This window comes from Raphanus sativus, chromosome 4 (genome assembly GCF_000801105.2).
Source record: "Raphanus sativus cultivar WK10039 chromosome 4, ASM80110v3, whole genome shotgun sequence".
NCBI lineage: Eukaryota > Viridiplantae > Streptophyta > Magnoliopsida > Brassicales > Brassicaceae > Raphanus > Raphanus sativus.
This window is the reverse complement of record NC_079514.1, coordinates 51,225,869-51,241,096: the sequence shown is the minus strand read 5'-3', so window position 1 is coordinate 51,241,096 and position 15,228 is coordinate 51,225,869. Positions and strand designations below refer to the sequence as shown.

Sequence of the window (15,228 nt, the reverse complement as noted above, 5' to 3'; positions counted from 1 at the left end):
ATTATTTTTGGTTCATCAAAAGGAAGAAAAAAAAAAACTCGAAGTGGCCAACATAGTCTTATCTAGCCATGATGTATAATTAACAATTTGATTAGTGGCCCGTATTGTCTGCCTCGAAAGATGATAACATTATTCCATAAAATGGTAATAGGCGTACATACCCACTTTCCTTAGCAGGCGCAATTATTCGATACTCGTCATACTTAGACCATAAAATATAACTATACCTTGACCCGCCCGATCGGGCGGATATTTATTTTCTGTTTTTAGATTTTGTGTTTATATTAAATGATGAATTTGTAATATTTGCACAAAAATTTCGATTGAAAATTAATTTTTGCAGTTATAATAAAACTTAAAATTAAAAGCTTAATAAAATATTTTGATACATAATTTAAATTTCTTAATAAAAATAATATAGAGGTGGATCATATTTTTTTCCAATTTCAAAATCTTAGCATCCCAATAAAATAAATTTATAAATACATAAAATATATAAACCATACTTGGAACAATATTTCTATCAAAATAAATTTGTTAAAGAAAAATAATTTAGCGATGTTGTTGTTTATTTCTAGAGTTTGATCCGTGACCGTATAAATATTTGCTTTCATTTTAAATTTTATTTGTACTGATGGTATAATATATATATATATATATATATATATTTAAATTAAAATGTATTACATAATTATTAATAAAACATTTTAAAACATAAAATTTTTATTTATTACGTTGAATAATTATATTTTGTGATTTAGATCGTCTATTATATCACAGTGTATCATATAAACAAATCCAACATTTATAACTTATTATATTTATATTATAAAAACCATTATACTAATAATATATGAATAAATTATTTTATATTTTATTTATATATTATATAAATTGATTTTGATGTGTGATTTTTATTTTATTATTTATACCAATAAATATTAAAAATATTTAACATGTTAAAACGAAGTATATTGGGAAATCTATTTTCGTAAATATTTGATTAAGAAAATCTATTATTTAAATTAAGAAAATACATTAAATGCTTAAATCTATTATTTAAATTAGGAAAAGATAAGCATACTTAAATATAGGTTCAATAAAGACAAGTATACTTAAATATAGGAAAAGACAAGCATACTTAAATATAGGTTCAATAAAGACAACTATAATTAAGGAAAATGCATTTACAAATCAGAAAAGACAACTATAGTTAAGGAAAATTAATTTATTACTTCCAGTGGCATTCTAATGTAAATAACTTCAAGAACTTAGAGTCATTTTCAAAGTGTACTTCTTTTTTAATAATATAGACTAGGATAATATCCGCGCTTTGAAAGCGCGAAATTGTTTTTTGTTGACAAATTTATTAACATGTATATTTTTCACTAATATTTTTAGTATGAACTTTTGATTTTGGTTCGTTTATGAAATGTATTTTCTGGTTTTCTGTGTTTAGCATGGAAAGTTGGTAAGTAGGGAACGGAATTCGAACTATAAATGAAAATTTCTTAAAACGCAGACAATTAACTTTTCGAATCTAACATGGTATAGGTAAGGTTAGGCAAAAAAATCCAAATCCAAAGAACCGAACATAATTCAATCAGAAAAGTAGTATCAAACCCGAACTAAAATTGGTTAAATATCTGGATGGATTCAAAATTTTCGTATCTGAGAACCATAACCGAAACCGATCGGATTTGGACCAGCACAACCGTGCGAATATTTGTTTTATATAATTAGTATATATTTTTAAGGTTACTTATATATTTAAATATGTATAATAATTTTATATTTTTCATACTGTAAATTTATTAATTATTTTAAATCATCACATATATATTGATTTTAAAAAATATTTGTCCTATTGAATTTGTGTTTGATAGTAAAACTAATTTTTATTTTGTTTTTTTAAATATCACATATAAAATAAATAATGATTTCTATTTTAATAGATAAGATAAGGAATAAAATATTAGTTTGTTAAGAGCTCTGGTTTTGTAGGAGTTGATGGTTAACTTAGGCGTGACATATTATTAAATATTTTTTTAATATTAAATGAATGATAACTGATTTCTACTTAGAGCCCATTTAAAAAAAATCACACATGAATCAAAGTTGTCACTTATGTTTTAATATATAAAAGTTTTAGGTATACGTTTCTATAAATAAATGTATCAAATAGTGAACCACAAATAAAATAATATAATTCTTAAACGATTTATGGTGATATTTCAGGTATTTCAAGTAAAAATTTAAAAATAATTTAAATGAGTTATCCGAATCCGCAAAGATCCAAACCCGAACCAAATTTTTTAAATACCCAAATGTGACTTAAAATTTTAACCTCGAAACCCGAATAGATCCGAAACAAATCCGAATGGGTATCCGAACGCCTAGATATAGATATGCAAGATATATTAGTGTATATTTGATCAAATAGATAAAAATGTGGTTAGAATATTCTGCCTAAATTATTGTATTATTGTATATAAGAGGTCCAAGTAAGAATAATTGTATAACTTGTATTATTGTTTTTAAGCAAAAAAAAAACTTGTATTATTGTATATAGGAGGTCCAAGTAAAAAATTGAATTGACATCGGACCAATCGGCATCATCTTGTTGGTTTACGTTAAGTTAACCGGTTTATATATAAAGATAGCGTGTAGTTATAGTTAACTTAGATAACTTCGTATGGTCCATTAATTATGTAACCACTAATAAAATTGAAACAGTCCAAAACTTAAATGAGAACATCTATGGGTAGATAAAAATTAGGACTCTATTTTAATAGAGTAGATGGTTTTATCCAGTGTTTTGAAATCCGACCCGGACCAGCGGTTGAACCAGAAAACCCGGTGACCGAAAATAAATTCGGGTTGGGTTTTGTAAAAAACCCAAAATTTAAAAACCCGCAAAAACCCGCTCAAACCCACTAAAACCAAAAACCTGGTACCGGTTAAACCACCAGTTGAACCAGTAGATAATTTTTTTAGTTGTATATCAAATGAAAATAAAAATATAAAAAGTTAAGTTAAGTATTCTAAATGTTTATTAAACATAAAATATATACATATCCAAACTATTATTTCATGTTTTAAAGATATTTAGAAAATAGTAACTTTAGTTTTATATATTTTTATTTTTTCTATTTCATTAGCTAATATATTATTATATAATAAAATTAATTTATTTATTAATCTGCGGTTCACCCGAGGTTTACATGCGGTTGACTCAATGACCCAGTAATCCGGTAAATCGTCCGGTTCAGTGTTATTATCCTCGTGTAGTTACAAATTTTCAATCTCTAATATCAACTTATTAAAATTATTGCAGACTTTAATTTGTGGTATTGATATTAAAAAATTTATGGAATTTGAGTTTGATTATATAAAAACATAACCCATTTAATTAGTTAGCAAAATCTAAATGTTGAAATATGCCCACAAAATTGAAAGACCATAATGCCATTAATGAATTTTTTAGTTTGTTCATATCATTAAAGATATTTTTGGAAAATTTAAAACATTCATTAAAGGTATAATTCAGGAATGATCCTGTTTTAATGGTATTGATATAGAGACTAACGTGATCGTCTTGAGAGTATCTTTATACTACTTTAAAGGTTCTGCTGGGGAAAAAGAGTTGCAAGGCCTATCCAACCTGGGGTTCGTGTACGATTGGGGTCTGGTGACCAGACTCTGGTCTATCGGTTGAGGCAATTGCTCAAGAGCCCTTAAATGAGAAAGAGCAAATCTCCTATGGTCCCCTAAAATCTCCTATACCCCATTTTCATTAACTCACTGCGAAGTTACAAAATTGCCCCCGTCGGCTTTTTAAAAAGAAAAAGAAGAAATCAAATTTAATTCTGTTGGTATGGTTTTCGGTATGGTTTTCGGTATGGTTAAAGAGATTTTGGTTGAGGCATTTCGGTTTCGGTTTCCAATTGAATTTGAATTGAAAAAATACTAAAAATAAAAGAAATTAAAAAATTAAAAAAGCAAATCGATCGACATCGAGAGTCCTCCGACATCGAACTCACTCTCTCTCCTCAAGTCGAGCTCACTCTCTCTCCTCTGAACTCGAGCTTCTCCCCTCTGAACTCGAGCTCACTGGTCGCTCCTCTGACTCGAGCGCACTGTCTCTCCTCTGAACTCCAGCTCACTCTTATCTGTCTTGTTCTTCTGGTTGTTTCCCAGCGAGCTCTCTGAGGCCTCGAGCTCTCTCCTCAGTTGTCGAAGTCGATAGGTACTCCGGCGAGCCTCTACTCCGGCGACGCCGTGGGACCTCAACGTTGTAATGCAGGTTAGTTTTTCTCTCTCCCGCGAGCTCTCCAGTGCCATTGGCTCCAATTGATTCTAGGTTAACAAGTAAAACTGATGTAGAGTAGGTAAAACAGACAAGTCGATACTCTGATTCAACTGGTATAACTAGAACTTTATTCATTTGTTTTTGCAGGATACAATGATGAACTATGTGAGCGTCTATTTCAAGTTCAAAGGGGAGATCTCTTGTTTAAACTTGAAGACAACAGTGGAGGATTTAAGTTTGGCAATGCTAGAAGAGAAGTTGTATAAAAAGCTTGCTTTGGATGAGAGTAAGGTAAAACTTGCAATGAGGTGCATGCCGTTGGTGTATGGATCTGAAGAACAGCAAAATATTCGTGATGATGATGATCTGTTTGGCTTCCTAATAACTGTTGATAAAGACAACCGTAGATCTCTTTTGTTAGTGGATGAGGCGAGTGTGGGCATAAGTTCGTATGGTATGAACTACGAAGTGTTGCAGGGAGATGATGATAATAGTCATGAAGTAGGACCTAAGGCCATAACTCTGTATGTAGGAGACGGGCAAGCTTATCAACAGAAGCAGATGATAGTTGCAGGGAGATGATGATAATAGATATGGATGTTGAGCAGCCAACTATTATAAAATGTAGTCAGGTTATTGAGGCTTGGGAAGACGGATTACTAGATCTTTGGAATGTTGCCTTTGTTGTGTTGCTATTTCGTTCGTGTGTTGCTTTTGGTGTGTTTCTTTTCGTATGTTGCTTTTGGTATGTTGCTTTAAGTCAATGCTTTGCTATGTTTCCTTTTGTTATTTGTAATCGGATTTGGATAACTAAGTATAACTAAGTATAACTTAGTATTTTGTGACTATGTATTGGAAATACACGGAAAACTAGTATAACAAGGTGTAACTATTTCTGAATTTGGATTAGTGAAAATTTGATTACAAAGGAGTAATCTATATTCCTTTATAAATCTAATAATTCTCTCTTACTTCTCTTACAGGAAAAGTTGACTCCTCACATCTCTCACTTCTCTTCTCTCTCACTTCTCTCGAGACTCTTCTCTCGAGACTCTTCTCTCTACTTCTATCACTTCTCTCTCTTTCGAAAGATGCAGGGAGATGGGTCGGGTTCGTCAAGGCAAAATTCTGGAAGAAAGTTGTGTTTCTGTCGCTTAGATGCCAAAATCAGACAAGCTTGGACAGACAAGAACCCGGGCCGACGTTTTTATGGCTGTCCCCGTTATAAGGTACCCCAGCCGATGATAGAAATTGTGATCTGAGATCGGATTTTGAAAAATTACATTATTTAAAAAAGGTTATTTGTGTCAGGAGAAAAATGGATGCCAGTACTTCAAATGGGTTGATGTAGAGGATGGTTCAGAATGGCAAAGATTGGCTTTGATTGAAGCCCATGATCAGATTGAAGAGCAGCGTCGTCTGATCGAGCAGTTACACGAAACCATTTCAGAACTCGCACACAATTTGGAGAGGATCCAACAAGAAGAGGAAATCGCTAGAGACTTTCAGAATCTCTATGTTTAATTTAGTGATTTGAGGAGAATGTTGTTTATGAGTTTACTTATGTTTCCCTGTATTCAAACCGATGTTTAATGATCTGAAATTGTTGTTTATGCGTTTACTTATGCTTCCCTTTTATTCGAGAATTATGGAAAACTACAGAAAACTAGTAAAATCATAGTGTAACAATGTAGAAAGTAACAACACAGCCACCTAATCCCCTCTAATCCAACACACATAATTGTTAGAGTCTTTAATACACAAAATCTCCTTAAGCATCAACAAAAACTACTGCTGAAATATATTTGCCAAAATATGAAATTTTTAATATAACAAACTAATCGACATCACATTTTCTCTTATGCATTGTATAGTCTTTCAAAGATCACTTTTCTAATAAGACCACCTTACAAAGGAGTATTTCACAATTCTCGTGATTTCGAAAATATTCTTCCACTAATCAGTATAGCTTACATGTTAATGTTGAAAAATAACAAGTAAAACTTTATTAACAAATTAAATTTTCCGTAAAACTAAAAAATGTTGAAATCACGAAAAATAAAACTATGAAGAAATGTTGTAACACCAGAAACTTAAGTATAACTATGCCCAAATATTTTGGGGGGAAACAAAATAAAAAAGAACGCGCCATTTTGAAATGTTTTCGATTCGGTCAAAAACAAGATTCTTTCCTTCTCTGCTTTCGTGACTCTCTCTCTCTTGTCTCCTCAGCTGACTCCCTCAACAGGAAAAGTTGACTCCCTCAACTGTACCACTTTAGTCATTTCCCACACCTCCACTCCTCCACTCCTTCTCTCTCTAAACCCACGTCTCCATCTCTCTCCTCAAAATGTCGATATTTACTCCTCCTCCTCAACCTCCTTATCTTTCTAAATTCTCTATAAATACTGTCTAAATACACTCTAATTTCTCACTAATACTCTCTAATTTCTCTCTAAATTCTCTCTAAACCCACGGTTTTATTCTTACTCTCTCTACTGACCATGAATGGAATTCCTACCCGTTGCCCATGTGGTGGTGACATTCAGACGGATATAACTCTACCGCCGAAGTATCGCCACGATTTCGATACCCACCCAGGGCTTAGGTTCTTCACCTGCAAGAAATATGAGGTAATTTTCCTTCTTTGTATAGTCATACTTAGTGAAACTTATTTTATACTTTGGTGAAACTTAGTTAATGATACTGAGTGAAACTGATGTATACTCCTGGTATAACTGTGTAGGACGATGGGATGCATGTTCGTCAGCCATGGGCTTTGGGTGTTGAGGATGAAGTGAGGCGCCTAAGGAGGGAGGTTAATAATATGGCTGAAGAGATTGCTAAGCTGAAGAGCCTTATTACCTCTACCTTCCGTCCATGAATGAGATTCAGTCTTAGTATTCTCTATCTATTTCGTAGTGTTCCCTATCTATTTCTTAGTGTTCCCAATCTATTTCCAGTGTCTCAGTTTATTTCCACTTTCGGTTCGGTTACAAGTCTTTTTTTGTTTTGTTAAGACTTGTATAATGTACTAAGGTTTGTTTCAGTTATTTTAATTAATCAATATTATGTGGTTGTGTTTCAATTAAAAACCTTAGTTGTTAAGAACTTGTGTTTCAATTATTTCTCTTCTAGTCGAGGCCTTCTAGTCTCTAGTTGTGTTCACTACTTGACTACTTTTGACCAAATTCAGAAAATAACATCACAAACCTAGTTTCAAAATATCCGATAAGTATTAGTTACAAACAAAAATAAACAACCGAATACAAAGAGTTTGTCTACCAGATAAAACAAAAACAACAACACATAGAGTTCTTCACTTCTGTAAAAACAACACATAGAGCTCTTTCTCTACGTCCTTCACAAACTCCTCCACCGAGGCCAATCTCTCATCCAAGTCGTCCTTCACAAACTCCTCCACCGAGGCCAATCTTTCAATATCCTGTCAATAGAATAAATGTACAAACTTAGTTCTACCTTTATTCCACCCTACTCCTACCATAGGCTTACCTTAGTTCTACCCTAGTCCTACCTTAGTTTTAACTCAAATATGTAGGAATTGCCTCGAATGCAATAAGCTGTAAAACATCACAACACCACATTATGTAATGCCATCATAATTGTTATCATGTCATTAAAGGGATTTCACATACCTCTAGTTGGGACACAGAAACCTGGAAGAGGCCACAACGTATTCTCTTTCACAACCCTTCCAAAATGTTTCATTGTGTGAGAGATCTCCTTCAACATGTAATCAGATTCCTGCAAGTTACAGTAAATCTTAATCAAGTTATACCACTACTACTTCAAAGTATATTAGTTCATCCAAATGTGATACCTTTTCTTCTGGTCTTTTGTCCTCAACGTTCTCAATCTCTTCTCTTACTTCTTCGGAACCTCCATTCTCATCATCCTTTCCTTCTGCAGCTCCATCTCCATCTCCATTTTCTTCTTCAGAACCTTCTCCGTCTTCATTTCCTTCTTCAGAACCTTCAATCTCATCATCTCCAGAATGAGTCCCAATCGCCGGAGTTGCTGGAGGAGCTGGAGGAGCTGGAAGAGATGGGCCACCAACAACTGTCGTCGGAGCAGTCGGCTCAGTCGGCTTCGTTCCCGCCGTAGTCTCCCTCGAGTCCTCACTCGTCTTCTCCGCAGTCTCCGTCATCTCCGTCGTCTTCTCGATGTTATCGAAGTCCTCAGCCGCCGCCGTCGTCTGACTTGTCTCCTTCTCCTTCGCAAACTTCACTCTCCGAGTCTCTTCCTTCGTTGGATTATCCTTCCTCTTACCTCCTCTCGTTTCAACCACCATCGCACTCGATTTCCTCTGAATTTTTCTCTCTCTCCGTTCGTTCTCACCGTTGATTTTGGGTACGTAGAGGAATTGGAGGCTGAAAGAGTTCAAAACTCGAGTTCAAATCCTTCGAATTAGGGGATTTGAGTGAGTGAAAGGGGGAAAAATGGAGAAGAAGAGATTGTCGAAATTCAGTTAAATTAAATTGAGTTATTGAAAACCGACAGATTTCGTTTGGTTTTCCAGGGATTGGTTCGGTTTCGAGGATTGGGTTTGGTTTCGTTTGGTTTCGAGGGATTGGTTTGGTTTCGAGGGATGGGTTAGATGGTTAGACGATTCGGTTCAATTCAATTGACCATAAATCCGGGTCGGGTCCGGGCGGATGGGTTATACCCTGGTAAAACTTGTAAATACTTCAACTATTCCACGGTTTTTATGTCATTTCCACCATTTCCGATTTTTTAAATAAATGTTTATCTTTATGTGAATATGGCTGTCTATGAGAGATTGGCTTTTCACATTTAGGGGCTCCGTAGGAGTTGCCTCTCTATCGGTTCTTACGGCCGCACCAATTTTTTTTTGGCTCAACATCAACTTTAGTCTCAACTAAGGTTTTGACCACAAAGACAATGATCTGAACTTGTATCACTAATGGAACACTCAAAGGTTATCTGCGCTATATAATCTATCATTATTGTACTCTTACACCACAATAAGAACAAATTCCTTATATCACAACAAATTAAAAAGAATCATCTCTTTTTATACCACACAATTACAAAAGACATAAGCTCAACCGCTAAGCGCACCACATTACATCCGACCTCATAATATATTTTTAATGTTACATCATAATAAATTTATTATTTACTAAATTTCATCACCTTGAAAACGAAACAAAACAAAAAACATAGTATTCAAAATCGTCTCGAGGACAATGCATGCATATGCTTTATCGATCAGAAGCCAGAGGAATCGACCAGAGCTGAGTAAGACGCATTCTCGTCCGAAGCCGTGATGGTCTTAGTCACCGTTCTGCTTCTGGTTCTGAACACTACTCCATGCTCTAAACCAGCCAATTCACACAACTCCAGCTTCTGAGATTGGGTTAGTTCCATGCCAGCTTCCCAACAAGGCGTAGTTATTATATCTTTCACTCTCTCACTCTTGTCCTCTGTTACTAAGGTTTTGTTTCGAACAAGCGCAAGACAGGCTTCTTCAGCCGCCTTCTCTCTGATCTGGACCACGTGGAAAAACAAAGTACAAAAAAAGTCATGTAACTACGATAAAATTTTCTAAACAGAGTTTGAGATGTAGATAAGTGAGACATGGACCTTTGGGTATCGGTGAGCAAGGAATGATAGAAGCTGAGAGAAGGCTTGTTTGCTGATGGGCTCCGAGACTGAAGCAATATACCCAAGTATCACAACCCCTGCCTCCAACTTCGCGAATATCTTTGACGCTCTGAGTTCGATGGCTAACGAATCCACTACTCCCTTATAGAAACTCAACGTATAAGCCTGCAATAAAATGACAGTTGTGTAAGGATCAATCTACAAGCTTTGGCAAGACATGAAACTCTAGGTACCAACCTCTTGATTCAGAAACATCTTTTCGTCAAAGAGCTCCTCAATTGTCTGTGTAATAAGAGAACGTTTTAAAGACTGAACCATATAGAAGCTAGAGGTTAATAATATATAAGGTAGTGTGGGTACCTTCAGACATGGCACGATCACTCGGTCACATTTCTTGTACTCTTGAAGTATCCAGAGGATGTCGTCGCACATACCAGACTCTTTTGCTCGTTGTTCATTTCCTTCACCTTCCCCCAGGTACTGCAGCAGTGCAGAGAATGAAGCCTCTTTAAGTGATTTTTGCAATCCTCCAGTCGAAATTATTAGTCCAGACATCACCCCTTTGCTGTAACAAGGTAAGCCTAATAGCTGAACGAAACGTGGGAAGGAGAAAGTCGGCACCTACAAAAAGATATACAATAAGTCACTGTGTCAGATAAAACCCTTTGAAACCGAAGAAGTAACTAAAGGCTTCAGGTTCTGCTTACCGCCCATCGTAGGCCTTCTTGGTTGGGAATAACTTCTTCAAGTTTTTCTCTATAAGGTATGTAAGGTACGGTTACTGTTTCGTGATACAGAATCCTTTGAAGAGCTTTAGCAGCTGTTTCTCTCAACTTATCCATTTTCTCCACTCCTTGTTTCACAATACCCCCAATCAAACGGTTTGCGAGATTTGAATCATAAAGCGAAGATGAATCATTGGTATGATCTCCGACTTTCTTACAGAGAATGTATGTACATTTCTCAAGTCCATGGATTGCAGCTTCACGAACCCAAGAACCTACATCACCTCTGTTATCAACTGAATAATCATCAAGAGCTTTGAGTAAAGTATCCATCACTTCAGTCTTGATAAGAATCAAAAGTGATAGGTCATCGTTTTCAGGATCACTAGCTCTTCGCTGAGTAAGAGTCTCACACACGGATGTGAGTCCCTTTACAGCATTCATGCGTGCCTCAGCATCTCTATCTTCAGGATTCACCTGCGTGGAGACAAAAAAAAATAATACATCGAAGTCACAAATTCATACTGGTTTTTGAAGATTTGGGGACTGATTACTAAATTCACATGTCGTCTTCTTTACCTCTATCTTACAGGCACTGCAGAGCTTCAAAAGTACATCGTTCCATTTTGCAATCAATAGTTCATGTGGAAGAACACCTAGTGCAAGTGCAGAACCTCTTCGAACAGCTACGTTTGGGTCCGTTAGATGTTTTAGGTGTTTTGATATTAAATCAGCAGCTTTCTTATCATTGCCAATTAGATAGGATTGCACAAGCTGTTGAACAGCTCTGACAGCTGCATTCTGAATAAATGAGTGAAACTTGTCAACTAAATAAATATGTTAACAGGATAAAAAAATAAATAACTTGATGATAATTAGAAAGATAGGTACCTGTATCTGAGAATTGGGATGCCCTAGATTCACAGTGAGGGTATCCAGCAGGATCCGTTCGGTTCTCTCAGATAATGTCACATGCGATGACGAGATACACTCGATAAAACGTGAGACAGCCAGTCGCATTATTTCTCCACCTTTTCCACGGTAAAGGCGTGCTTTCTCAATGGCAGGGACAATGGCCGCAATACGCTTATGGGTGTCTGTAAAAATTAAGTGCATCAGGAACATTCAGGCTATAAGGGATTATGATACAACCCATCGAACTTGTATTACTAAAAAATGCTTTGAATTTGCATATGTAAAGATGCTACAAAATTCAAAGCTGAAAAAGAGATGGTACCAACCAGCAGAAAGGACATAGCCACATTGGTGCAGAGCTAACACAACCTCTCCAGCTGCCAATGTGGCACCATGGCGCATGCACAAATCAGTTGAAAGGGTACAAGGAATTAGTTTCTCCAGCACATAGTTGACGAAGTACTCAGGCTCATATTTAACAAGAGCAGCAAGAGCTTTTGCAGCAAGTTCTCTCAAGCTTTTGTCCTGAAATCATAAGATTGAATAATGATCATATTATGGAAGATACAACTGATGGAACAACGATTTGGGAAAATATCAAACAAAGCATACCCAGTGGCAGATCTTGTTGTATAGCAATTCATCCACAAAAGGATAGAGATACCCTTCATATTGAGCAATGGAAACAGCAACCTGAAGGTAAGAGTTCACCCGAGACGAAAGGGAAAAATAGTCAGCTATGTTCACTATGTCAATCCCATGAGGGTAATTTCCTTGCCTTCCAACATTCTCTTGGAAAGCAGCGGCAGCAGCCCTTCTGCAGTTCACCTGGTAAACCAAAACAATAAAATTTAGGCAATGACGGTATAGGAGATCTACAAAACACAATTCTTCAACCAATCAGGAAACGGTAAACAAATTATAGTCAAAAGAGTCATTAATACCTCTCTATCAAAGGAACCCACAATCAATAAATCTGGAGCAAGCTGATCCAGCACGTTTTTCATATCTTTGTGGTAATAGGCACGCCCAAATGCCCAGCAAACATAAGCCGCTGCATCACGCACATGTGATCCAACACTGTGCGGACCTCTACGGACATCATAATGGAGTGCCTGTAAATGATTTTTAGATGTAAATCCATGGAGGTTCTGCATATTGGCGTGAGTGTTGCCATTGCTTTGTATGCATTAATTATTAGACGTAAATCATGTGCATTGTATATAGTACGACCTTCACAATAATTGGGACGACTTGTGGGAAACTTCTAGGCAACAGTAACCCTCTACGAGCCAGTTCAGCCAAAGCCAAACAACCCCCATGCCATGAACCATCTCCCTGAAGATCATGAAAATCACAATAATAGTCAGCTAGATAATGGCTGTTGTAATTGGATTCTACCACATGCAAGCCATGCTGCCAGATATCCATTATGATTACCTCTCCTGGTGAAAATAGTTCCAATACAGATGACAGAACCTCTTCGGAAAGAACAGATGTTAGCCGTGAAGATACACGACCTATACCCTTTGCAGCAGACCAACGAACCACGGTATCCTACACGGTTTAGGAGACAATAGTTTTAGTAAGGGAAACGCTTGCAAATACTTGCAGAAGATATAAAGTCAGGAACACCACAGGTTTATGTGGCGTACAGATATTTATAGCAGTCAAATTATCATGTGGTCATCTAGTTGTATAAGTTGAGATACTGCCTCTAGTTATCAGCAATCAGCATAACAGTAATATTTAACCCACAAACACATACCGTGTCTCTCAGACCAGAGAGTAGCATTTCAATTATCTCTTCTAAGATTTCAGGAACATCCATATCTTCATCCTCTTGGTCATCCGGACTTTCTGGTTGTGAGACGGCAGCACCAGCATGACCAGGGGCCAATCTCTGGGTCGGACCCGTAGATATATTTTCAGAAAGGGAGGCAGTTCGAGCCTGCATGGTAATTTAATAAACATGTTTCATATGACTAACTTAGAATAACATTATGTCAATTACGACAAACCAGAAAATCTATTAAAACCCATGAAGAGGAAGTTGCTATTTGTCCTTCTATTATACATGCTAAAAGGTATGTACCACATAGCGCCAGGAAGGTAAGCGATGAGGAAGACAAACAAGCCCTATCCTCTGAGTTAGCTTGATCAAATACTTGCGAAGCAGAGGACTTCTAGTTGCTGCATTTGATTTGCTTAGCACGGTCACCTTATTCAAAACAGTAGGAAGCACATCCAGCAACACTTTCCGGCTAGCAGTCTGCCAATGGTAGTAGACATAAGATTCAGATGTAAATAAACGAAAATTTAAGTTATCATATTATCAAAAGAAAAAAAAACATTTCTATAATAAAAACCAGCAATAGCTCCTACAAGATCAAAAAATAACATATAAAAACATATAAAAAAACATACATTAGTGTCTAGTGTGTTCAGTATGGATCATTACTGAAAGCAAAGTGAGCAACTCCAAGTTAAAAAAAGAAAAAAAAAAAGAAACCTTAAAAATGGCAGCCAGAGCCTCCATCACACCAAGCAAGCGAAAGTGGTTCACCACACTATCTTCTTTAGAAGATAAAACTTCATCAGTCCACTCAACAAAACTGAAACGGAAACGCCACACAATACAACAAAGAAATATCATTTCACCATTCACGCTGAGCAATTCTTATTGGTGAACTCAATCATTCATACCTTGCGAACGCCTTCCCCATATCCGGACGCGTCAAAAGCTTAGAGAGCAACAAACCCGATATCCTCCTCATCGGTCCAGAGCTGCAAAGATAATCCTTACAAAACCCCAAAATCTTCAACACCAAAGGAGCAATATCCCCCACACCAAAGCTCTCATCCCCCGCAATACTCGTATCAACAGAAGAGATATCAAACGGGACCAGCACGAGGATCGAAAGCCACAAGAGAGTCACACATTTCGCCTCCATCTCTCCAGTGCTCTCTTGCCTCAACGAAGAAACAGACGCCGTGGAGTGACACTTCTCCAGAAGCAGCACGGCGAGTTCAAGATCGGATACTTGATGAGGAAAGAACTTTATAACTGACTTGTAACCGCACACAGTAACTAAAGTGTAGATAATGATGCATATAGGCTTTATTATTTCGAGAATCTCATCGGATCTTGTATCTAGCTCAGCTGCTTTCGTGCGGATGATTAGCATTAGTGGCGAGACTATGCTCTCTAAGTAAGGCTCCACTAGTTGACCTTGCTCCTGATACTTATCCATCTACAATTCAGAAGAGGAATCAGTATGATTCGATTGATTGGATCAGTGTTGAGAAGAAGCTTACGATTGATTGGATCTTCTGAACGGAGGAAGGAACGACGACGCGGCCGTTCGAGACGATGCCGTCGAGAAGGGATTTGACGAGATTCCATTCTTGTAAGAAGTATCTCTGTAGTACTCTCTCCTTCGAATCATGCTCGTCGTCTTCTTCTTCTTCCTCTTCTGGTTTTACCGCATCTGCCTCGGTTTCGATTTTTTCCGGCGGGATTTGATCTACTGTGGCTGACATTGCTCTCGCCGGAGATGAATAGGTTCGCCGACGATATTTTCTTTCTCGGGGACTGGGAATTAGGCGGGCGCTAAGCCTTGAGAC

The 15,228-nt window shown here is 36.6% G+C and overlaps 2 protein-coding genes across 2 annotated transcripts; both read right to left on the bottom strand.

Moving 5' to 3' along the window:
- Positions 1–7,562: 7,562 nt before the first annotated feature.
- Positions 7,563–8,632, bottom strand: LOC108840869 (uncharacterized). Its single transcript, XM_057007655.1, has 2 exons — positions 8,154–8,632; positions 7,563–8,077 (listed from the first exon to the last, which is right to left on the bottom strand). The coding sequence occupies exons 1-2, from the start codon at positions 8,622–8,624 to the stop codon at positions 7,961–7,963; spliced, it is 588 nt and encodes a 195-aa protein (XP_056863635.1). The 5' UTR covers positions 8,625–8,632; the 3' UTR covers positions 7,563–7,960.
- Positions 8,633–9,319: 687 nt separating this feature from the next.
- LOC130511813 (tubulin-folding cofactor D-like) lies at positions 9,320–15,226 on the bottom strand. Its single transcript, XM_057009513.1, has 17 exons — positions 14,920–15,226; positions 14,308–14,855; positions 14,114–14,216; positions 13,697–13,873; positions 13,370–13,552; positions 13,042–13,158; positions 12,835–12,939; positions 12,546–12,716; positions 12,214–12,429; positions 11,928–12,126; positions 11,578–11,783; positions 11,266–11,487; positions 10,669–11,163; positions 10,322–10,582; positions 10,199–10,243; positions 9,941–10,126; positions 9,320–9,844 (listed from the first exon to the last, which is right to left on the bottom strand). The coding sequence occupies exons 1-17, from the start codon at positions 15,142–15,144 to the stop codon at positions 9,566–9,568; spliced, it is 3,738 nt and encodes a 1,245-aa protein (XP_056865493.1). The 5' UTR covers positions 15,145–15,226; the 3' UTR covers positions 9,320–9,565.
- Positions 15,227–15,228: the final 2 nt, after the last annotated feature.